The sequence below is a fragment of the Myotis nattereri genome (assembly GCF_964212035.1).
Source record: "Myotis nattereri genome assembly, chromosome: 20".
Lineage (NCBI taxonomy): Eukaryota > Metazoa > Chordata > Mammalia > Chiroptera > Vespertilionidae > Myotis > Myotis nattereri.
The window spans coordinates 5,700,048-5,724,904 of record NC_138096.1 but is presented as its reverse complement, the minus strand read 5'-3'; the positions used below and the strand labels follow the sequence as shown (position 1 = coordinate 5,724,904).

General features: G+C 49.4%; 1 protein-coding gene across 3 annotated transcripts in view; it reads right to left on the bottom strand.

The window, feature by feature from the left end:
- Positions 1-10,859: 10,859 nt before the first annotated feature.
- ENAH (ENAH actin regulator) overlaps positions 10,860-24,857 on the bottom strand; it is a gene marked incomplete at its 5' end in the record, with an annotated part of 102,239 nt that continues 88,241 nt past the window's right edge. For all 3 annotated transcript variants that reach the window (XM_081114355.1, XM_081114357.1, XM_081114356.1), the window contains 6 exons: positions 10,860-12,854; positions 13,406-13,463; positions 14,999-15,077; positions 22,022-22,088; positions 23,440-23,488; positions 24,712-24,769. In XM_081114355.1, coding sequence (XP_080970481.1) covers positions 12,817-12,854; positions 13,406-13,463; positions 14,999-15,077; positions 22,022-22,088; positions 23,440-23,488; positions 24,712-24,769 — 349 coding nt within the window. In that variant the 3' untranslated portion in view covers positions 10,860-12,816. The remainder of the gene's footprint in view (positions 12,855-13,405; positions 13,464-14,998; positions 15,078-22,021; positions 22,089-23,439; positions 23,489-24,711; positions 24,770-24,857) is intronic.

The window sequence follows — 24,857 nt, the reverse complement described above, 5'->3', positions numbered from 1 at the left end:
ATTCCTGAGCAGTTGCTGCTGGGGGACCTCAGACAGCTCTCACCCTCATGCCCTGGGTTCCCCTAAAATGGAAGAGCCCGTCCCTGGAGGGGCAGCCTCCAGCCCCAGGAATCCTTCCTGGCTATGGGGGAGGCGCATGCTTCCTGCTCCTGAGGGACCCTTCCAGAGTGTAAGGTTGAGGGGTGCCAGCAGCAGGGAGCCTCCGGGAAGGACACCAGGCTGCACTCACCGACCCAGGGCCCCCCATCCCAGCACCCCAATGCCAGGCGGTTACTTTCTAGCAGTCTGGGTTGCTCCAAAGGCCGACCCTGAGAGGTCACAGCTTCCAGAGGCTGGATGAAGGATCGGAAGACACCCCCACATACCAACAACCTTGTCACTGTTTTTTTTTGGGGGGGGGGACTCTAGGGAGCTGCTAAGATTGAATATTTGTGACCCCCCCCCTCCCAAAATTCAGAAGCTGAAACCTAACCCCCGATGTGATGGTATTAGGAGGTGGGGCCTTTGGGAGGTAATTGGGTCAGGAGGGTGGGGCCCTCGTGAGGGGATTAGTGCCCTTATAACAGAGACCCCAGAAAGATCCTTCACCCCTTCTAGTTGTCTATGAACCAAGAAACGGGTTCTCGCCAGAGACCAAATCTGCCTGGGCCTTGATTTAACTTCCAGCCTCCAGAACTGAGAAGGAAATATCTGTTGTCGTGGCATTTTGCTGTAGCGGCCTGTATGGGGCAAGGCAGGAGCAGCTGTGGCTTATATTGTTAGTGTCTTAGGAAGACGAATGCCTGTTTGAGTGTCGCCTTGCACCTGCCTCAGGACCCCTGGGTCCGAGAAATGGGGGTGAGAGCAGAGGGGGTGGGGTCTGGAGCTCCACACCTGGGGGGAGGGGCTGGGCATCCTGAGGGGAGGTCCCAGTGCCCCGAGCCTGTGTGATTGGCCGTTACCGCTGGGGTAACAGGAAAGCGTGGGCAGACACCAGCTGCGGCCTGTGCCCCAACTCAGAGATGGCTCTCAGAGGAAGGCTCACTTCCCAGCGGAGAGGAGGGAGGCCGGCTGATGGCTAACCCAAGGGCAGGGTCTGCCATTCTGGCCACTCGGTCTGGACATCTGGCAATCTGCTGATGACCTTCCAAAAGTGGGGTACCCGGGGCTCCAGGCACCCTGGAGAGGTCAGATCAGCCCCACCCGGGGGAAGGCTCCAGGGACACATTTTTGTTGTCATAACTGGAGGTCACATTCACTCTCTTGGGCTGAATGCATCGTGTGCAGTCAAAATGCCCGGATTCAGATCTCTTCCCGGCCAGGCTCACCTGGGATAAGGGACAGCCTTCGGTTTCTTGAAAAATAAGGATCAGAATAGCACCCCAATTCCAAGCCAAGACGCTGGGGAAAAGAAACCAACGGCCATCGACCACCAGAGGGCACTGTACAGCCGCGTTGGATGGAGTGCGCTGCCGAGTGTGACCACCAGAGGTCGCCCGAGCTCCGTGGCCCCAGAGACACCATCATCTACCCAGACAGATAAATTGGAGCATCTGGGGAATGACAAGTGGGGTGCGGTAGCCCCCCTTATACCCAGGGGACAGGTTCCAAGACCCCCCAGTCAGTGCCTGAAACCACAGATAGTACCAAACCCTGAATATGGTGTATTTTTCGTACACATAATACCTATGCTACATTTAATTTATAAATCAGTAAGAGAGTAACAATAACATAACAAAATAGAACTTCAGCCATATACTGTAATAAGATATGAGAACGCAGTCTCTTCCTCAGAACATCTTACCGTCCTGTACTCACCTTCTTCATCTTCTTGCGATGATGGGAGACGATAGAATGCCCATGTGAGGAGATGGAGGCAGATACGCCGGGCAAAGGGACGATTCTTCTCGGGGGGGGGGGGGGGGGGGGTGGGACGGAGCTGGACAGCACAGGACCAGGAGAGAGCTCATCGGCCTACGCTCAGAAGGGCATGCAATTTCAAAGCTATGAATTGTTTACTTTTTTAAAAATATATTTTTATGGATCTCAGAAAGGAAGAGAGAGGGAGAGATAGAAACATCAATGATGAGTGAGACTCATTGATCGGCTGCCTCCTGCACGCCCCCTACTGGGGATCAAGCCTGCAACCCGGGCATGTGCCCTGATCGGGAATCGACCCGGGGACCCTTCAGTCCGCAGGCCGACGCTCTATCCACTGAGCCACACCGGCCAGGGCTGTTTACTTTTTCATGTCATCTATCTTTGGTAAGTTAAGAGCAATGGGTAAAATAAAAACGAGTCTCCTTGAAGCTTCTTCATCTTTTTATTTCAAAAGGAGGAAGGATACCAAGTAGCAGAAGAGGGAAGCAGGTAAACCCGGCAGAACAGAAAGGGAGCCGTGGGTCAGATGTCAACGATATACGGTAGCTTAACGCAAACACAGGGCCCGATGCTACAAGCCTATGTCCCCTTAAGGCCAAGGACTCCAGCGAGCTGGCCGATGGGTCCAGGCCACAGCGCGAGGGAGGCCCTTTTCCTGTGGAACCTTAACGCCACACATCCTGGACAGGCCGTGCGCACACAGGTTACACTTCACGGGCACGTGAGACTGCACGCGATTCACACAGACAATCATTTTGAAGGCACTGTATGGGGCAGCCCCGGCTGCTACTTCCTGGCAAGTCCTTCCTACGTGGTCTGGCGTGTGGTCCTCTATTTATTCCTCTTTGAAACGTGGGGTGCAAAACCCAGGTGCCTCTCACCCGACCCACCCTGCCGAGCATTCCAGGGTCACGCCTCACCCTGGAAGATAACGCTTCCTGACAATAAGGATCCGCTTCCCTTTGGGCGGACAGAGGCTTTGAGTCAAGCCGCAGTTTACAATGTGTGGCTTTAAAACAAGCTGCAGAGTCAGAGAGAAAGAGAGAGGGCGCGACGGGTTAGATCTCAGGGATCCCATAAGGTACGTGAGGCTCTGTGTGCACATGACATCATTCCTGGTGACCCCAGGGCCTTGGGTATGACTCCAGCAACCTTAACGTTAACCCTGAAAGCGTGACTTCGGTCCACGTTGCTTCGAAAGGCTCACTCCCAGGTTCGAAGGCCCTGGACTCCCAGGCTGCACACATTTGCAACTTTTTAAAAAATTATTTTTTTTTTAATATATTTTATTGATTTTTTACAGAGAGGAAGGGAGAGAAATAGAGAGTTAGAAACATCGATGAGAGAGAAACATCGATCAGCTGCCTCCTGCACATCTCCCACTGGGGATGTGCCCGCAACCCAGGTACATGCCCTTGACCGGAATCGAACCTGGGACCTTTCAGTCCGCAGGCCAACGCTCTATCCACTGAGCCAAACCGGTTTCGGCTAAAATTATTTTTTTATGAAGTTCCTTATCTCCACATTACCCCCCATCCTCCCCGCCCCCACTCATGCCCTCACCCCCCTGCTGTCTGTGTCCATTGGTTAGGCCTATATGCTTGCATTTAAGTCCTTTGGTCGATCTCTCCCCCTCACACTTGCATCTTTGGCAAAGAAAAGATGCGTCATCTTTTAAGCACACGAACGCACACCCCCAGTTTTACAATCTGCAGCAAAGGAAGGTGACATTTGGACCATAAGAAGTTCACCTGGCATTTGCATCTCTCGTGCAGGTCTATGCATGCTTTGGGCCTAGCCCTGGGGTAGGTCTGTGAAGGAAAACATATTTCGCATTCTCATCTCATCGCGGAAGCTGGGTATGTTGTTCTCTAACCAGAAACGTTCGTCGCTGACTCCCTCACCCCCCAAAACAAAAACAAACATCGCCAAAGCCTTCCCGTGGCCACTCGTTCCCAGGCTCGCGCCGACTCCCCAGAGGGTCGGCAGAGAGCCCAACGGACTGGGTTTCTGCCCAGGTCAAGTCCAAGGTCTGGAAAACTCATCCCAGAGCCAAGGCAACAAAGCTCAGACTTGGACTTGCCAGGGGCTCCCTCCGCTCACAGCACAGACAGGGCCGACCCGACCCACCCCCCCACCCCACCCCCCACCCCCGCCCCGCTCTCCCCATCCCCACCCCCCCGCCCTATCTTAGCAAGCAAACAGAAAAGAGAATATCTATGAAAATATGTAAATGCTGTCATCGAATATCATAGACCAGCGGTTCTCAACCTGTGGGTCACGACCCCTTTGGGGGGTCGAACGACCCTTTCACAGGGGTCGCCTAAGACCATCGGAAAACACATCTATAATTACATATTGTTTTTGTGATTCATCACGATGCTTTCATGATGTTCAATTTGTAACCATGACATTGGGGGTCCCCACAACATGAGGAGCTGTATGAAAGGGCCGCGGCATGAGGAAGGCTGAGAACCACTGTCACAGACTATTTTGCATCGACGACCGACGTCCCAAGATGGAATTCGTTGTGGCTCATTCACTTTTGTTTTTAGAATCAGTTCGTTTTCCCCCAAAAAGAAAAGTCGCACACACACAATGGAAGGCATGTCTTGGCGCCAACAGCAGCAGCAGCAGCTTATACACGCGCCCCTAAGGGGAGGGCAGAGATTGGGGGGTCCTCGGCCCTTTCTCCTCTCGGGGATGGAGGGGTCAGGCTGAGGGCCTGGGGACACGCAGCCTCCCTTCCTCCCCAGGACAAACACGCTTCCCTCCGTCCCTGAGGACCACAGACCCGGGGATTGGGGGGGGGTGACGCCACAGAACCCATCACCCCATCTGGGAGAGCCCACGGGATGCAGAGGAGACGGGCCTACCAGCTCCGCACCCCACGCACCCTTCTCGGGTCATTCGTGGCTTGTTCCTGTGACGTGCACATACATATTTTTTTCAGCGAATGGGGTTCCAAGATGCTAAAAGCATTAAGATCAGAGAGCAAAACTCGGGCCTTTTCTTCCTCCTCCCAGATCCAGAAAGAATAAACCAACCGGTAGTCGCGCTGAAGGAAGGGCCCCGAGCCAAGCGTGAGAGGCAGAAGGACGTTCGAGGCGAGGCCGGGAGGACAGCCGCCTAGCCTAGCCCTGCAGCCTGACACCTGGGGCGGCCAGTGGGGCCCAGACCAGCGGCCGGCCCACAACCCCGCACACACCGATGGCGACAGCGAAGCAGGAGTGACGACAGGGTGGCCGAGGCTTAGAAAGGGCAAAGGGCACATCAAACAGGCCTCGTTGAACAAGGTCTGTTTCCAGAAACAGGCTCTTCTGGGCGAGAACCAAACACCGTCCCCCCACCGCCCCCCCCCCCAATTCAATTTCCGCCATGGACACCCAAAATAAGGAGGTGTCCATGGAAACCAAACTGCAAGTCCCTGGCTCAGGCCTGCAACGCCCACCCCCTCGCTAATGAATGAAAAAAGAATCTAGACTTTAGTATGGATTTCTTCCGAGGCTCTAAACCCACTCCCCACCCCGAGTCCTCCCAGCAGGAGCTAGCTGAGGTCTGCGTTGCTTGCACCTGCCCACCTCCAGCGGCCGCTGAGCGGCTGTCAGATGGGGTTTGCGGGGAAGGACAGGCGGGGTTAGTCCCCCAGCGAGAAAGGGCAGGCGAACCTCACACCGAGTCCAGTCCGAGGGGCCGGGGGAACTCGGAAACACTCAACACACCCAATGGCCGGGCAGCATTGGGCCAACCCCGTTCCGACCCAAGTTCAACCTGGTGGTGACAATGAACAGCCCAAGTTGATGTTTCTCACCTGAAATTTTAATAAAGCCAATTCAAAAACCTTTTTTAAAAATGCCTTTAATCTTAAAAAACAAACAAACAAAAAAGGGGGAGTGAGGGCGACGCCTCTGAGGTCCCATGGATGGAAGGACATGGGACATTTGACGCTGCAAGAAGGCTTTTTTTGAAAGCTTCTGCGGCACATTTTTGGTGTGGCTACAAGTGTGTATTTAAAATGTTTATACAGACCTGAATGGAAGCTTCTGGGCCTGATGGAGTAAATGAATAACTACATTTAGATGCTTAAATGAGACAGTCATTCTTTTAACGCCCGAATCATGATGAACAAGTCATGTATTTACCTTCTCACAAGGATTCCTACTTTATAGAGAAAAACTGCTTAGGAAGAGATAAAGGACATACTTTATACTCAGGCAGTCCTCAAACGTTATCTTCTTACCCAAAAGACTCGATTTGCCTCTTCGGTGAATTCACCACTGGCGTTTTATAAAGGAGTTATCCTAAAACGCCACGAATGTCGAGACTGATTATCCCTAACCACCTGAATTTACTGTTAATATATATATTTTTTAATATATTTTATTGGTTTTTACAGAGGAAGGGACAGGGATGAAGATTTAGAAACATCGATGAGAGAGAAACATAGATCAGCCGCCTCCTGCACACTCCCCACTGGGGATGTGCCCGCAACCAAGGTACATGCCCTTGACCGGCATCGAACCTGGGACCCTTCAGTCCGCAGACCGACGCTCTATCCACTGAGCCAAACCAGTTAGGGCCTGTTAATATTTTTTTATAATGTATTTCTGATTTCAGAGAGGAAGGGAGAGGGAGAGACAGAAACATCAATGATGAGAGAGAATCATGGATTGGCTGCCTCCTGCACGCCCCACACTAGGGATGGAGCCCGCAACCTGGGCCTGTGCCCTGACCGGGAATCAAACCCTGACCTCCTGGTTCCTAGGTCGGTAGCTCAACCACAGAGCTGCACAGGCCGGGCAATATTTTTTTTCTTTTCTAATCCATTTTAGACTTTTAAATTTGAAGGTCTCCTGTTCCCAGTAGTATTAACATACTAGAGGCCTGGTGCATGGATTTGTGCACCAGGTGGGGGTCCCTCCGCTTGGCCTGCGGGGATCAGGGTACCTCGGAGCTGCCACAGCCTGGCCTTACCCGCAGCTCAACGGGCTCTGGCCCGCTTGTCCATGTTGATCCTGCACAGCACGGAGCAGTGTGCGAAGCGGCAGGCAGCCAGGGAGGAGCCCAAGCCGGGGGTTGGGTGCTGTGCGGCTCCCACTCAGGGGGAGTGTCAGCAGGAGAGGCTCAATCCGCTGCAGCTGTGCTCGCCAGCTGTGAGCCCAACATCTGGCGCCCACCTGTCAGCTGAGCGGCTCTCCAGCGGTGGAAGCACACTGACCACCAGGGAGCAGCTCCTGCGTTGAGCATCTGCCCCCTGGTGGTCAGTGCATGTCATAGCTACCGGCCGGTCATCTGGCCACTTAGGCTTTTATATATAGAGATATAAGAATCTTGCCAAAGCCGGTTTGGCTCAGTGGATGGAGCGTCGGCCTGCGGACTGAAAGGTCCCAGGTTCGATTCCGGTCAAGGGCATGTACCTGGGTTGCGGGCACATCTCCAGTAGGAGATGTGCTGGAGGCAGCTGATCGATGTTTCTCTCTCATCGATGTTTCTAACTCTCTATCTCTCTCCCTTCCTCTCTGTAAAAAATCAATAAAATATATTTAAAAAAAAAAAAAAGAATCTCGATTCTTGCCCTGGCCAGTATGGCTCAGTGGATAGAGCGTCGGCCTGCGGACTGAAGGGTCCTGGGTTCAGTTCCGGTCACGGGCACATGCCCGGGTTGCAGGCTCGATAGCCACTGTGGGGCTGCAGCTGATCAATGATTCTCTCTCATCATTGATGTTTCTCTCTCTCCCTCCCCCTTCCTCTCTGATATCAATAAAAATATATTAAAAAAAAAAAAGAATCTCAATTCTTAAAAATTATCTGGAGTCAACATGGGGAGAACCAAATCGCAGCCTGTTGGGTGCTGGGAACAACGAAACTGGCTCAGGCGACCTCAGTGTACCTGCCCCCCAGAAACGGCCTTTCCCGAGGGATCCCCAGCTCTAGGTTCTTCGTCAAATGTGCTCACACTCAAGAGAAACACGACTCTTCAAAGTCAAAGATCTCCGCTGGATCGTTATGCAGCCAACAGATCTACCACAATTCTGTTCACTGACTCACCCAGGTCCCTTACACACCCTTCATGCTGTGACTTCAAACGCATCTAAATAGGATGATCCAATGGCGTTTCAGCGAAAAGCCCGAGGTATTGAGCATCACTAACCTTGGGATACCTGTCGCACTCCTTATCGCAGTGGTTCTCAACCTTCTGGCCCTTCAAATACAGTTCCTCATGTGGTGACCCAACCATAAAATTATTTTCGTGGCTATGTCATCACTGTCATGTTGCTACTGTTATGAATCGTCATGTAAATATCTGATATGCAGGATGGTCTTAGGCGACCCCTGTGAAAGGGTCGTTCGACCGCCAAAGGGGGCGCGACCCACAGGTTGAGAACCGCTGCCTTAGCACTTTTAGGACATGTCCAGACACCACCCTTATCTACTAAAAACAAGGACGGTACGCCCGGATCCGGTTTGACCCTTGGAAGTGAAGGTTAGAGAAATGTCCTTAGGAAAGGGGATTGTATCATCGCTCCATAGAGGAATGAGAGCGCCCGGACACAGCATGCCCCGTAGGGTGTCATTCTTCACGCTTTCCGTCGACAGGTCAAGGCTAAGTTGTGACGGCTCCGAGAAGCAACTACGGGCCCTGCAGCACATCTGTGTAACCTGCGCTGCCCGGGTAACGCTGCTTGGAATTTAAAGGCCAAGGCCTCACAACGGAGCCGGAAATACATACACAGTTAGGAGACAGAGACGCTGTTGGGAGGCAAATGGAAAAGGTTACCATTTGTTACTTAATTCCTTTTTTTAAAAAAATACATTTTTATTGATTTTTTACAGAGCGGAAGGGAGAGGGGGAGAGAGAAACATCGATGAGAGAGAAACATCAATCAGCTGCCTCCTGCACGCCCCCTACTGGGGATCACGCCTGCAACCAAGGTACATGCCCTTGATTGGAATCGAACCTGGGACCCTTCAGTCCTCAGGCCAATGCTTTATCCACCGGCTAGGGCACTGAATTCATTTCTGAATGGGAAGTGACTTTCTGCCTGCAGACAGACATTCTGACTTGTTTACATAGGAAGGGAGCAAGAACCTGGGACAGGATAGGAAAAACCCTCAGCTGCTATTTCTAGAACTGTGGACTGGGTCGCCGCGGCAACGACCTGAAGGATGGGGACGCGGGCAGGACAGGATGGCGAGGGGCAACGGTCTGCCGCAAGAAGAGAGCCGCGTGCTTGTACTTCTAAGGAAGACAATGGGGTTTAAAACGGAGCTCAAAACGAGGACTTTGTAGGAGTCAAAAAGTACTGCTGCTTCGGGGCTTTAAGAAATTGGCATCAGGTATAATCACACACTACACATACACAGATCCCCCTGTATTTTTTAAAAAATATATATTTCTATTGATTTCAGAGAGGCAGGGAGAGGGAGAGAGAATAGGAACATCCATGATGAGAGACATTCGTTGATCAGCCGCCTCCTGCACACTCCTCACCCACCCCTTCCTGGGGATCGAGCCCACAACCCGCGCAAGTGCCCTTGACCGGAATCAAACCCGGGACCCTTCAGTCTGCAGGCTGACACTCTACCCACTGAGTCAAACCGGCTAGGGCGATCCCACGGTATGTAACTCAGTCCTTGGTTAAGGCCCTTGACCACACAATGCCCTTTGCCCTGCAAACTATGTGGATAACAATTTGAACCGCATAAGTGAGTTTAAGATCTGACTATTGTGGTCGGACAACAATGGGGTAAAATTACACATTGTCATTCTCTTGACCGGAAGAGGAAGGGGCCCAGTGAGAAAATAAGAACAAACCGGGAACGGGCAACCGTTAATCATTCTAAACAGAAAGGAGATACACGACCCACTTTCCCTCCGCACACATTCCTTAGTATCGGTGACTCTTATGAACTCTTTCAAGAAAAGGGACGCGATGTGTAAAACCTCACGTGGCCCCGGACTTTATAAAAAGCGATTTTCCACATTCGAGGAGACGTGTTTTGAGAACCGACAGCTCCCTTCCCTTCGGTGATCTAAGGGCCACAGACGGAGCAACACGTATGTACTGCAACTTTATTTCAATCGCACAATCGAAGTTAGCGTGTAGGAAAATGTAAATGAAAACAGCAAGGATCAAACACAGCGGAGAACCGGACGCGCGGCAGGACGGACACCGGGAAGCAGGGGGGACGTCGGCATCCGTTCGTGTGTCGCCTTCAGTTTCGAGGGACGCGGGATGCTGGCGAAATTTTCAGAACGAACTTGGAAACCAGGATGCCTGTTGTGCGGAGAGTTCAGCACCAGCGCTAAGGGGGGGGTACATTCAGTGGGTGTGCAGCTGATGTGTCCGCTGTCCACAGGGCGTGGAGTACAGGTGTGCACGGATCAGGTCACAGTGTTGAGGAAAGGAGGCCCCCCTCCTGCCGTGAGAAAGGACCCCCTAAACTGCTTAAGACATCCAACGTACAGGAGCACGGAGAACCTCCGGGGATGGCGTGGTTCCCACGGCGTGTGGGGCAGGCGCAGAACCCCGGCTTCTGCTTCCCGCGGTCGTCGCTGACATCCCTCACACACGTGCTAACACGCGTGACAGCCGACAGGGAGGCCATCGCGCTCCTTGGAGAGGACACGCGGAGCCACCCGGGAGAAGGCGACAGGATGGGAAGCGGGACGTGGTGGCTCTGGTTCTTTCTGTCGCTTGACATGGGCGTCGTGTTAATGTGAGACCAAGGCACAAAACGTTTCGTGCATCAACCAGTTTCCTTGTCAGATCTAGCATTTTATTGTCATCTTTCCTCTTCCTCTGGACCACTCGTACCCCACAGTCCTCTACCCTAGCGTAGACTATTGAACTTAAACCAACAAAACCCCAAGTTACTTCCGACCAGATTTATAGGGGACATAAGCGTTCAGATCACGAGTGTTTACATAACCAAAAGGTACAATAATAAAGATGAAAACGCCTCCTATTCCTTTAAGAAAAGAGTACTTTCTAAGCTTGTGGCATCCTGAATGTCTTTACTACGAATGTATGACAATGAAGGGCGGACAGATAAGAGAACTGTGCACTTGAACTATGGTAGCTCATCTAACACAGATCAACCTAAAAAGGAAGTTTGTACAGAAACAGAACTACTGTAATAAGGAAAAAAAAAAATCCCTCATTCAAACCTCATTCAAGCCGTGACAACGCTGCAAACCGGCAGCACCCAGCCAGCGACGCTATGGACAGGCCCTGTCTTATGGACTGTGTGATGCACAAAATCTAGAAAGCGGGTGGATTATTCCTTCTGTAACATTTTAGTGATAACCAAAGACATCAAAGCAAATATGGCACATAACAACTCAAGCATGAATCAAGGTGGAGAGCCTAGAGGATTTTTGATTTCCTAAATGTAAAAAAAAAAAAAAATCTATCATTGCAACAGATAGGATCTCTGTCCTATTTTAATCTTACAAAATGTCAAAAAAAAAAAAGGGGGGGGGGGAGTGGGTTACATCCACACGCGTGTGCCCGCACGAACACACCCGCGCACGCACAGTTGGGAGGCAGAGGAACTAATTCCTCGTTCCCGCCACCCGAGTCTCGCTTTATTTATTAAAAGAAAATTATGCCCTCACCCGACGCTTTCCGCGACCTTAACTGCTGCCGCCATCGTCAGCGCCCGTCATTCAACAACACACAATCCCCAAAGCAGATCTGCGGTCGGGAGCATGTAGTACCTGCAGAATCGCGTGTCAGACCCTTGACACGCCCGAAGCCCAGAGACAAATCGCTGAAGATGTGACAGCAAGGATTGTGTACTTGGTTCTGGTACATATTAACCAATGAAAGTCATGAGATAGTCCTCACCGTTGTTGTTTTTTTTCATGCAGGTAATCGAGAAAAAAAAGATAGTGCAGAGATGAACTTGAAACAAAAAAATTATTCCTTCCCTCCCTCCCACTCCCCTCGATGCTACAAAATGTTTTTTTTTTCTTTCCCCCCTGGGACCAGGCCTTGAAATGGCCACTAGTAGTCACGGTGACATGCATTACTGTCTGGCAATTTAAAAAAGCGCGTCTTGTGGTGGTTGTGTCAATTACATTATAAAAATGTCCACATGCAGAAGTCTACAAAAGGTCGAAAACCTACAGGAAAATCTACAATATTATCGTCTTACATTTGACCACTGCTTTGTGTGATGTCGGAGTCATCGATTTGGTAAAGCATTGTAACAATTTAGGAAGGCATGTAAATCTCTTAAATTCCGGGACGGATTGTATGTTTGAAATCTACAAAATTGCGTGAAGGCTAACTCGAGTGACTTCCCATCATCCTGAAACTCCTCCAGCCGGACAAAGTCGTTTTTTTTTTGGGGGGGGGACGCTTTCTTGAGAAATATCACCCTTCAAAAGCACACAGCCATTCCGTTTTGTCCCACCTTGGACGATCGAAACATACACGGGGCTCACTCGATATTCATGGACTAAGTATGATAGGAAGACGAACCTGAGAGAAACATGTACAATACAATAGCATGACCTGCTGAAATCTTCATCAGCGCTCTCTGCAAAAAAATAAACCTCCGTAAGCCTTGCTCCTCTTTATTCTTAAGCCATGGGTTGTGGAAATGTGAGATCCGATCTTGACCGGGAAAATATTTCAATGCGCGGCGGGCGATCCTGCCTGACGGGCTTATGGAGCGTTTTCTGGAACGTTCCACGGCTCTTCCATCCCGTTGACAAGGTCAGAGGAAAGCAGCAAACTGGGAGAGAAATAGCTGGCCGCCGGAGTCACGGTGTCTGAAGGCTTTCAAAGTAGGTTGGTTCCCCCCTGGCCCTCCCCCCCCTTCCGACCGTCTCCATCACCTTCTCACGGCTCACACACGGAGGGCCCGAGGGTCGCCATCACTGTCGGTCGGTGTGCCTTTCCTCCTCCGGGCTTAAGTCCTCTCTCTCTGCAGTTTGCTTCTCTATGCGGTGTTGGCCTTGCTCAGTTCCTGCCTGATTGCTGGGTGGGAAAAAGGAAAGGATTCAAAATAAATGAAATAGTCAGGTACCAAGAGACGAAGAAATGTTAATTAATGGCTGGGCTCGATTCGACCTCCCAGTAATAAAATAACACACGGATCTCGCACGCTTCATTGAACAGGTCTTTTCGCCTTCTCATTACAAAGACGATACCCATTTCCACGTGCCTATATTTATTTATTCTCTCCCTTTCGGAGGCCAGGTGAAGGCACGTATCCTGAGGGCTCCAAACCAAGGGGGCGGGATGGGTGAGTAGGGGAACCCAGAGGAAGACGCATCACCCCGTTTCCCAGCCATTACTTCTCAATACCTGAAACATGGGGATCTTGCTTATCCTTATTTTTTTACCTCCGTTATAAGAAGGAGAGAGCGCCGCCCACAAGCCAAGCCAAGGGCAGGATACGACCGAAAAGGAATCGTGTTACGCCCTCAAGTAACGAACAGCGAGTTTCTTTATTTGCATTTTCTTAAAACTCGCTATTCTTATTACACAGGACTCTGCGGGAATACCAGACTTGTTTACACACTCACCGTCAATGAGCTCCTCTTTTAGCTTGGTTAGTTCTTTTCTCATTTCGTCTAAGATGTCCTAGAACAGCAGAGAAACACACCAGGGAGGCAGAGAGTAAGTTACCGCCGAAACCATTCTTGCTCCTGTAAAACCTGAAAATCGTACGAAACGGGACGCCTGGTTCGAGTCTCCGGGGTCCCGGGGTCCGTGCCGGGAGACGGGCCTCGGCGCGTTTGGTTTCCATGGTCTCCCTTCCCCACCCTCTCTGCTTCCCCGCAAGATACAAAACGGAATGCTTTCTAGAACCGAAATAATCCATCCCTCTGTCATCCCCTGACGGGTCTGACTCAGATCGTCTCCAGAAAGGACAGGAGCTTTCAGTCTAGCCTCCGGGGAGGGTGTGCGGGGCGGGGCACCCCGGGGTGCGGAGGAGGAGACACGTGAAGGGGACAGCCAGCTCCTAGCACACCTGTCATCAGGCCTGACGTATGGGGCTGGCTTAAGAATCACCATAGCTGCCAACTGCATGGCCAGGACCCCCAGAGGTCCCCCCGGAGGACCCCCAGGGGCTGCCCTCACAGGAGACAAAGGTGGACGGGACCCTGCTGGCCCTGCCCGGTCCAAGACCGAAGGTACCAGCCACACGGAGCTACTGAGCCCCTGGAAGGGGCTGGGCTGAAACGAGATCCTTTCTCAATGTAAAACAGACACTAGGTTTCAGAAATGTAGTCCGAAGAAAACCATGTCGAGGAACTCATTAGTAGTTTTATTTTATTTGTTTTAAATATTATTGTTATTGATTTCAGAGAGGAAGGGGGAGAGGGAGAGAGGGAGAGAGAGGGAGAGAGGGAGAGAAACATCAATGATCAGAGAAAATCACTGACTGGCTGCCTCCTGCACGCCCCCCACTGGGGATCGAACCCACAACCCAGGCATGTGCCCTTGACCCGAATCGAACCTGGGACCCTCCAGGCCACAGACCGACGCTCTATTCACTGAGCCAAACCGGCGAGGGCAGTCATTTTAAAATACTGATCACACAGTGAAATGTGACTTTGAAATGTCCTGTTTCTCTGTACTGACTTAACGTGGCTACCGCACACGTGAAGGTGTGTACGTGGCCCCCGTTCCCTTTCCATCTCATAGCAGAGGGGTGCCCACCCCCCGACCACTGCGGCCTCTTCACGCAAACCCCCGGCACCAACGCACGAGGATCTGAGAAGCGCAAAGCGTGCCAACGCCGCTGTTTCACGTGCAGAGAACACCCGCGCCCCGCCTGCTTTTCGGGCACATTCGCCGTCTGTCACACGCACGCACGCGGGACAGTTTTTAAAAAGCAGCGAGATGCCGAAACCGGTTTGGCTCAGTGGATAGAGCGTCGGCCTGCGGACTGAAGGGTCCCAGGTTCGATTCTGGTCAAGGGCATGTACCTGGGTTGCGGGCACATCCCCAGTAGGGAGTGTGCAGGAGGCAGCTGATCGATGTTTCTCTCTCATCGATGTTTCTAGCTCTCTATCCCTCTCCCTTCCTCTCTGTAAAAAATCAATAAAATATATTAAAAAATAAAAAATTAAAAGCAGCGAGCGCCGCGAGACGCCGGCTGCCGGGCCCACCTGCTTCAGCCGGTCGTAGTCTAGTCCCTCGGCCTGGACTCCGTTGGCACTGGGCTGCGAAGAGGGCGCGGACTTGGGTCTGTACAAATGAGAGTTCCAGGGCAGGTCAGCCACGCGTCGGCGAGCCGCAGAGCTCACACATCCCTGCTCAGGGCCCGGCCCGGCGCCGGAGCTCAGGGCACGTCTTAAAACGCATCGTGTTAAGAAGACGTTAATGGTCAAAGCCGTAGGGCCGATCAGGACAGAAAACAGGACACCTTTTGCACTTTTCTCCGCATGCTCCGTTATTTGTCGAGAAGTTGGGGGAAGGGGCTAAGACAGTGATGGCGAACCTTTTGAGCTCGGCGTGTCAGCATTTTGAAAAACACTAACTGAACTCTGGTGCCGTGTCACCTAGAGACATTTTTTGATCTTTGCCGCCATCGTAAAGCAAAGACTTATATTTTTGATATTTGTTTTATATACTTAAATGCCACTGAACAAAGAAAAATCAACCAAAAAAATGAGTTCGCGTGTCGCCTCTGACACGCGTGTCGTAGGTTCGCCATCACTGTGCTAAGATGAGGCGACTGCAGTGAAGAGGAGTCAAGGTGCTCTGGGCACGAGGCAGGTCACCCGGTGACATGTGACGTGTCCATCAAGAGAGATGAGGGGCTGGCGGCCCCACCAGGCCCCACGTGACACCACCCTGTCCGCTCTCCTTCTCTTGAAAGTGTACGGGACCTCCCAGAGAGCTGACGAGCCAGTGGGAGGGAAATCATAATAACAGATGTTTTACTCTCGTGTGAATCAATTTAGCAAATTCTGCACCTTGGTTTGGGGGCAAAAACATTTGACTGAGCATGATTTCTTTGTCTGTTTTTTTTATTCCATTTCAAGCACCAAAATAAATACAAAATATTGGGGAAATGATTATGTGAAAATGATTATTACGTATAGTCATAGCCAATGACTATTTCCAGATAAAGTGTTTATGGAGATGGCATCCGCATGGTGGTGGTGTGGCTAACTACTTCCGTACAGTTATATTATGGTGTGTGTGTGTGTGTGTGTGTGTGTGTTTGTTTTTTAAGGAAATGCCACACAAAAAGCTGATGGTCAACTGCTGCACTTTCAGAAGTTTAGCTTCTATTAAAATCTTCACACGAAGAAATAAGGTCTTGGGGATGAGGCACAGTGTATGCAAAGGTTTCAATATCACCAAAGTCAGCCCCAGCTTCCTCTCCAACTCTGGCAATAAGCGAAAATCCTGCGTGGAAAAGCCAGCCAGGTAACTGGGCCCTCCTCTATTTTCCGGGTTCGTGTCGTGGGCGGCCACTCTCTAAGGGCCGCAAATCAATGCAGAGTAAAACCGTCAGGCAAGTCATGTATTTCCAACTTGGCAGAGTACCAATGTTAAGCAATCTGAACCAAGACTCAATGGATATGACTTTTATAAGGCATCCCAAAATTCACGCCAGATTTGAATTTTGCGTGAGCATTAACAACAACAACAAAAAATAAAAGCCTAATTTTACTTGGTTCATTGAATCAGATTCTAATATCTGCTGCCCTTTGATTTCAATCCCTTCGATCTGATAAGCATGACCAAGTAGCAATGATGGCCCAGGAACAGGGACCATGAAGACCAATGAAGACCACGGCTTTGTGTCTGTGCCAGCAAAGCCGTGGAGGCCGTTTATCCGATGTGCTATTCCATCCATAACCCTAGACTGTATACTTTATGGATCAATACAAAATTTACAAGTTTTAATTATAAACCTGTGTTTCCTATCAAAATTACTGCTTGCGTGAATTTTGGGACACCCTCTACAAGGTTTTAACTGTATAGTTCTTACAGAGGCACATGCTACCTGCGTGTGAAGCTGCAATACTGAGTTAATTTGCTTTGACATCAAACACATGACTGTTTAAAAGGCTGCTGTGAGCAAGTCGACCCGTTTTATTTCACTAGATCTCTTCCTACATGTGGATGAACAAGGAAAGTAACGTCCCAGTGAGCACCGACCGGGACAGGCACTGTGGGGGGAAGGAGATTTCTAGGACCTGTTCTCCCTCCTCTTGTGAGGAGACCCTTTCTGAACGTGGCTGCGCAGACCAGTTAGTGGCACAGTCACCTGCGATGCATGAGGTCCCCCGTATGCAAGTCCCGGAGCTCCACGTAGAGTCCGGCCCAATGACACACTCGTCAAGGTCGAGCCTGCCCATTTCCCTTACCCACGTCCACTGATTCCCGCCCTCCAGCGTTAAATCCTTATCAGCCCTGCTTCTCTCTAACTTTTCACAGTTCATGGTACAACTGCCTAAACACTTTGTCCATGTTATACCATGCCTACCTTCCAGGGCCTGTGACTGGCCGCAGTCTGCTACGGAACCGAGCAGTACGCTGTCAATATCCCCATACTGACTAAACGGTGCAATCAATTATTGTTGTTATGTAATAAACACTCGTGGGAACATGCAATTTTTAAAAAAAACGGAGTTCATGCTAACATGCAACCCTCCACCATCACCATCACCATCACCATCACCACCACCACCACCATCATCACCATCACCATCACCACCACCACCACCATCACCATCACCACCACCACCACCACCACCACCGTGATAATGAGCTAAGGGGGGGAACTTTTCATACGGAAGGAATGAAGTAATCACCACTTTTTAAAAAAACAGGTTTAAAAACAGCCGTGTCCCAGCAGGCACTACGTGTAAAGGCAGCAAGTTAGCTGAGAATCCTGACTTGACAACAGAACATCTCGTTGTTATGTGCTATTTTTCTATCTACCAGCAAATTTCCTGAATGAGTCTTTTGGTCTTAAAAATTACATGACCTCAAAAAAAAAAAAAAAAAAAGGCAGAAAAAACCATCTTACTATGGTCATATAAACATAACAATGTGGCCAAATAGGGTCTGGTTACAGAACTCCTCACTCATGCTATAAACGCGCCTCCTTACCCTACTCAGCTCACATCCTAGGCAGCTGGGCATGCATTTTTAAACATAGATACATATAATAGGTAGATCTGTTATTTCTAGTCTATGAGTTTTCTGGTAACAAAATCTGAGGGTTTCTCAGCGGTTTTTGTTACTTTATAATGAGAGTGCTGCCTCTACAATATTTAAGTCCCTGTTCTGCCAAATGAAGTCTCAATATAGCTTATGCATTTGAGGATTTTTTCAAACTGCCTGTTGTTGTTTTTTTTTAATGAAGAAAGAAATACACGAATCACATCTTAAGTTTTCTTAATTTAAAAAAGGGATCCTAGGACTCATCCTGGAAAACAAATAATCCGTTCAGGATGTGAGACGGTAGGTTATTAAAGACACTCAATTCCCAACCATGTATCTAGAGATTTTCCTCCAAGAATAACTTATCCACAATTGTGGTTCTACTACTGTCCTGGGTCCCAGTATCGAACTTTCTAAAAGCCCTCGTCCCATATTTAAAAAGAGAAAAATCTTTAAAAGAAAATGAAAAAGCTACAAACAGCCTAGATATACTATGCGGCCTCAGATTCCCATTCTAGAATTTCTGATGTGTTTACCCTTTATACTGATACTGACATAATGATACAGTGATGACAAAGAAATGAACACTATTAACTTTAGTAATTTAAATTCTCTTAGATTTTTTTTTTAAAAAAAGTGTTCTATAAATAAAGCTAAACCTGAAAGATTCCATCTTCCCAAACATCTCCCTCGTGGTGATTACCGATCCAGGTAGAAAAAGCTCAGCCCTGCCCTGAACACGTCATTTCAACGCCTCAAATCATAGCCGCATCACGGTGATACCTGTGTAACGAATCACAGGACCTGCTGTCAAAAACAATCTGATTTTTCCTTGAAGAATCCCGTCTATGGAGGGGAAAAACCGTTTAAAGGGGTAGGTAGACAATAGAACTTTAAAAAGTAATTCTCATCATGCGGTTTTATAGCCTTTTTTTTTTTTTTTAAGTCTTAGCAAACTCCAAGAACTAAAATAAGAACTTAGCAAAATCAGAACTAAAGGAGTCCATTAACCTTAAAATGAGGTTTCCAACCGAAAAAGTAGATCTTTGGAAACTGATTCTAATTATGTGAGGCTACTGTTTACTTAATCAGAAATTAAAAAAAAAAAATCGTTCTGTTTACAGACGGCAGACACGGGGAAATCTGCAACACAGAGATTCAGCAAGTATCAAAACACAGAAGACATTTCTATTGGAGTGAACATAAAGCTATCCAGCCTCAAATAAAAGCACAGTCAAAACCACTGTGGCTTGAAGGATACAGAACAAACTCTGATCGGGAGGCAGGCAAAGGTCCTTTTCCCCGTCCTGAATACAAGATCTGTAAGCTCTTGCTTGATGAGAACCTGTTAAAGCTCTTAAAGAAAACACACACTTTCCCACGTGATATTCCAGGCAGCGTCCAGAGCATTGTGACAACGCCATTTTTGCTTTGACGCCACTACCTGACATCTTAACAAACACAGCATCATGCAGTATTCCATTAACCCTCTAAATGAACGGTTAACAGAGGATATGAACCCATTTTGCCGTGCACAGAATGACGACCTGGGTATCCACAAGAGAAATGGGGATCCTCGCTACCGTGCGAGGATGAGGCGCACTCCCATAAAAACCTAAAACGGCGGAGGGACCTGCTTTTCAGAAGGAACAGGGGAGATCACTTCGGAAGAAAAGCAATACTGTTCTTCGTCTCTTCAGCCTGTTTTAAAAACGGCTTCTGGTTTAACAGGGTCCGCGGTGGGACGTGAAGATCTCCACCACGCACATCAGAGGCTGGACCGACTCTATGGAAAGGTGTACGACTGGTCAGGGAGTAGCCGGGCCTTTCGGAATTCCTAGTTCAGAACCGGAACGGAACACCACCTACCGGGGTCCTGGATAGAAAGAGCCAATATTCCACTCATCTACGTGAAGATGCTTTTCCAATGGTGGCCTTCAGGACACACTAAAATGCCTTTTAGACGTCGGAAAAAATCTTCCCAGAAGTAACTTTTCATTCACTAAATCAGGGGTGGGCAACCCGTTCTTTCTGCCAAGGGCCACTTGGACATGGATCACATCATCCACGGGCCACACCGAATTACCAGCTTGAGAATGAGTCCGCTCCATCCGGTCAGACGTCTCATGAACTCACCCCTCCGGCCTTGGCAGGGCCAGACCACATGCCTTCGCGGGCCTCGTGCGGCCGGCCAGCCGGACAGCCCCCACTCCTGCGCTAAACGAACCCCCAACCACATTGAGAAACATATTCCCTGGGGAGGCCCTCTTCCGTGTCCCCTCTGAGATACTTCTGCGTGAATTCAGGGGTAGCTGCAGGCAAGCCCGCCATGGGATTCCTACCGACGAGATAGGGATAAAGAGCGGCAAAGAGGAGAAAGGATGGCTCCCCGCGCCAAGCATGTCAAACTCGCAGCCGGCGGGCCACACGCCTGGCTTACTTACCGACCGCGAGTTTGACACGCTTGATCCACACCCTCAAAGGACAAAGGGCACATCACAGTTCTGCTCTCTGATGTGTACGTGACACAGCCGGCTTCCTACTGCGCTACTGAAGAAAAGGGGGTACCAGCTACCGGACATGCATTCAAAGCCTCCATCACTAGGCACCTGGGAACTTAACGGGCCATTTCCCCACTCTCCCGAGAAAACAGGCCCACCCAAAGCAAGCTGCGCATCTTCCTCTAAAATCAAACAGATTCCTCTCTCGGTCCCTTCGGAAACTCAAAGCATCTTTCTGTTCAAAAATCCCCGTTTTCCTTTGCGGTGCTTAGAGCATCGCGTCCCCTGCTAACCTGCTCTGCCATCCGGAAGGGCTGCTGGGAACACAGATGGGAATTCAGACTCAGGCTAACCCAGAACAGATCTGTGACACTCTGAGGCCCACCCTTGTGTTTTTCTTTATTAGATGTCTGGGAGTAGAGTCAATTTTGCCTTTTCTGAGGCAGAAACAAGGCAACTGGCTCAAAAAGAAAAGGCAAAAATAAAACCACACAAATGCAAAACTCTTTCGTCTCGAGGAAAATAGCTTTTGTTCCTGGGAGCCCTTTAAATTATCTCACAAACAAAACAAACAAACAAAAAGTTTCGTCTCTGTTTGAGACCTGAGATATGAACTCAGTTATAATAAAGCACGCCTCGCTAAGGAATAGCGACTTCCCTTGACCACACACACACACATGGCCACCTGTAGGAACATGAACTAATCCGTCTTGGGCCCGGGCACTCTCTTTTCTAACTTGACTATAATGAGAAGTTTCCACGGAGAGAACCCTAAGTCTTCCTACTTTACACATTCAAAATTTTAGGCTTCATTTTGCTCTCTCATAAACATCACGGTTTTTTCTCTCCAGCCGCTTTTCAGTGTTAAAAACATAAGCTTCGTTCAAAAACGTCATTTACAAAATACAGGATGCCACCGGGGCTAGCGGGAAAAGGTGAATGTATTATTCTGTAAATTATGGTTCAGCGCTAAATTTCTTGAGAGCGGTTAACACGATCGGGGCTACGTCGAAGGATGTTCTGGTGCTCAGGAAAAATGCAGAAGTATTCAGGGGAAAGCAGCAAAGGTTTGCAAACTGCCTTCTAACTATTCAGAGGGAAAATTGGGTGGCTGAGCAGGCAGATATGAGCTCAAGCACACGTGGCAACATGTTGATAATAATAATTGGCATATTTAGGCGATGGGTATATGGGGGTTCACTGTACTGTTCTTTCAGCTTTTCTGTCGTTTTGAATCTTTCAAAATAAAAAATAACTGGGAGGAATGAAAGCTCTCTTACAGGTCAGGCAGCCTGGCCGGGAGCAAGCAGCGGGCAGAATTTAGACAATTTAAACAAATCACCGGTGACATTCAAAGGGGCACAGTGCCTGTCCAGCAGCCACAGGACACACGGCTCCACCGTACAGCGTCCAACCTACCATCCCATCTTCTTTCTGCGGTCAAGGTGCAGACGTCAACTTCTTCCCAGATAAAAATGCACTAGAAACACGCTAGAAACATACCTGGATATCACAGGAGACTTGCTGCCATTCATGGTGTTGGTTCTTTCCCATGGTTTTCTTGTTGGTTCTTTAAAAATAAAGAGGGGAAATTATTCAATACCCGGCACGCTCCCGGAGTTACTGTAAAGCAAGTCATAAAACACGAAACCCCATTACACAGGGGAGGGCAGTAATCTCGGTTAAGTAAGAAACTTTTTTAATTTCAGTTCTGAACTGTAGTTAAAATCGGTAAGGGTTCCGATTGGCACAGTTTCAGACCTTAAAATGAGGAGAATGAGCAAGGATGACGCGTTTCTCGGGGATATGCTTAGATGGTTACATCTAAAATGCTATTAATTCTATGCACTGGGTGGAAAGAAGTTTCTCTGATGAAGACAGGATCATCAGAGTAAGAGCAGGATATTTTTAAGTCGTTAGAAAGAAGTAGTGTAAAGTATTTTAAATTAAGAAAGAGTGTAAGGCCCTAGCTGGTTTGGCTCAGTGGACAGAGCGTCAGCCTGCAGACTGAAAGGTCCCGGGTTCGATTCCCAGTCAAGGGCACAAGCCTGGGTTGCGGGCTTGATGCCCAATATGGGGCGTGCAGGAGGCAGCCAATCAAAGATTCTCTCTCATCACTGATGTTTCCATCTCTCTCTCCCTCTCCCTTCCTCTCTGAAATCAATAAAAATATACTTTTAAAAATTTCACTGAATTCAAGAATGTTTCCAAAAGGTTTTTACACCACCCCCCCCTTACAAATTAGAAGCTTTATTTCCTCGATTATCACCATGAGCCAAATGAATGGTTAAAATGACAACCTTCCCATTTTGAGAATGTTTGGAAATAAGACTTAATGCTGGTTAACATGCTCAATCTATAAGAACCAATTATTAGCCCTGGCCGGTTTGGCTTGGCGGATAGAGCATCGGCCTGCGGACTGAAGGGTCGCGGGTTCGATTCCAGTCAGGGGCACATGCCTGGGTTGCGGGCTCGATCCCTTGTGGAGGGTGTGCAGGAGGCAGCCGATCAATGATTCTCTCTCATTACTGATGTTTCTCTCTCTCTCGCCCTCTCTTCCTTCCTCTCTGAAATCAATAAAAATATATTTTTTTTAAAAAAGAACTAATTATTCAAAAACACTTCCCTTTCATCTACGAATGCATTTTCTTTGTTTTAGTGAATAACCTTGAGTCGTTACCAAGGAAACCCACAAAACGTGGGGTCTCAACAGGTCCCCCCAACAGCAAAAAGAAATTAACAGCTGCTTCTGGCATCATCGCAGAGGGCGGAGGGAAAAAACAGGCCGCGATCTCAAGGGTGAACAGAAATTCTCACGTTTTAGAGACCCCGCGGTCACCTGACCCAACCCTGGGGAAACGGAGCGTGTGACCAGAGAGAGGACACTGGGAGAGGGTGTGAGCCAGGTCTCGTGCCCTTACCAGGGGTACTTGTGGAAGAGGCCTTAGAAACGACGGGCTCCGCGTCCTCCTAAACACACAGAAATACGTGTTAATAGCATCCACACCTGCGGACAGAGTCGGGACTAGCCCTTCCGTTCCCAATATTCCTCCCGCCACTTGCCACTTCTCCCTTCGTCCATCTTCTCCCCTCTCCCTTTTCTCCCTTTCCTGGCAGCGTGCCCTCCGGTGCCCCCGGAACGCCTTCCCTCGCGCTCTCACTGAGACCTGCACTAGCCAACGCTGTCCCGCCAGACGGGGGGTGGCAGCCCAGCAGGCCCAGTGTACCGGGAAAAACCATTCTATTCTGTGTTCAACACCAATCCACGGAACAGATACAGCAGAGTTCGCCCGGCTGAACTGGGAGGGGAGCCCAGCTAATAACCAACTGCAGCTCCCAGGGCAAACATCTACGGAAACGCTGCTGCTGTAGTCTTATTATTCCTTCATTTTAAATGCAAGGAAACGGGCACCCTAAGAGGGAAAAACAAAACCAAAACCAAACCACCACCACCATCTAGTCCAGCGGTTCTCAACCTTCTGGCCCTTTACATACAGCTCCTCATGTGGTGACCCAGCCATAAAATTATTTTCGTTGCTACTTCATCACTGTCATGTTGCTACTCTTATGAATCGTCTTGTAAATATCTGATCTGCAGGATGGTCTTAGGCGACCCCTGTGAAAGGGTCGTTCCGACTGCCAAAGGGGTCGTGACCCACAGGTTGAGAACCGCTGATCTAGTAGAAGGTCATTCGCTCATCCTATATAATAAAAGCCCAATATGCAAATTGACCGAATGCCGGAACGACCGGTCGCTATGATGCGCACTGACCACCAGGGGGCAGATGCTCCATGCAGGAGCTACCCCTTGGTGGTCAGTGCGCTCCCACAGGGGGAGCGCCGCTCAGCCAGAAGCGGGGCTCACGGCTGGCGAGGCGGCAGAGGTGGCGGGAGAGGCTCCGTAAGGTTATCGGACTGAGCCCGCTCCTGCTCCTTTAATGATAAACTTAGGTACAGAATTAAACGCTACGGACTTGAACCTAGGGCTTCCCCCTCCACCCCGGGTAGTCAACCCATCTGACTAGGAATGTCATCAAAAACGCATAAGCACTGCTCATCACCAGCTATCTTACCGCCTGAAGAATAAAAAAATAAGCAATCTTAAGTTCACGTGCAGTTCGCACCCATCTTTGCCAGAATTTCCTGAATGACCTGTGCTTGAGCCTCACACTCCCGGGTCTTTAGTAACTTACACTTTTGTCCTCTTTTTGTTCTGCTTCTATTGTGGACCCCTTTTCGGCAATTCTCCTCCTAAAACGGAAGGTAAATTGGATTCTTTTCTTTAAAAAAAAAAAATCATCTCTTCGTATAAAAACGACTCCACGAGGGAAGAACTGCA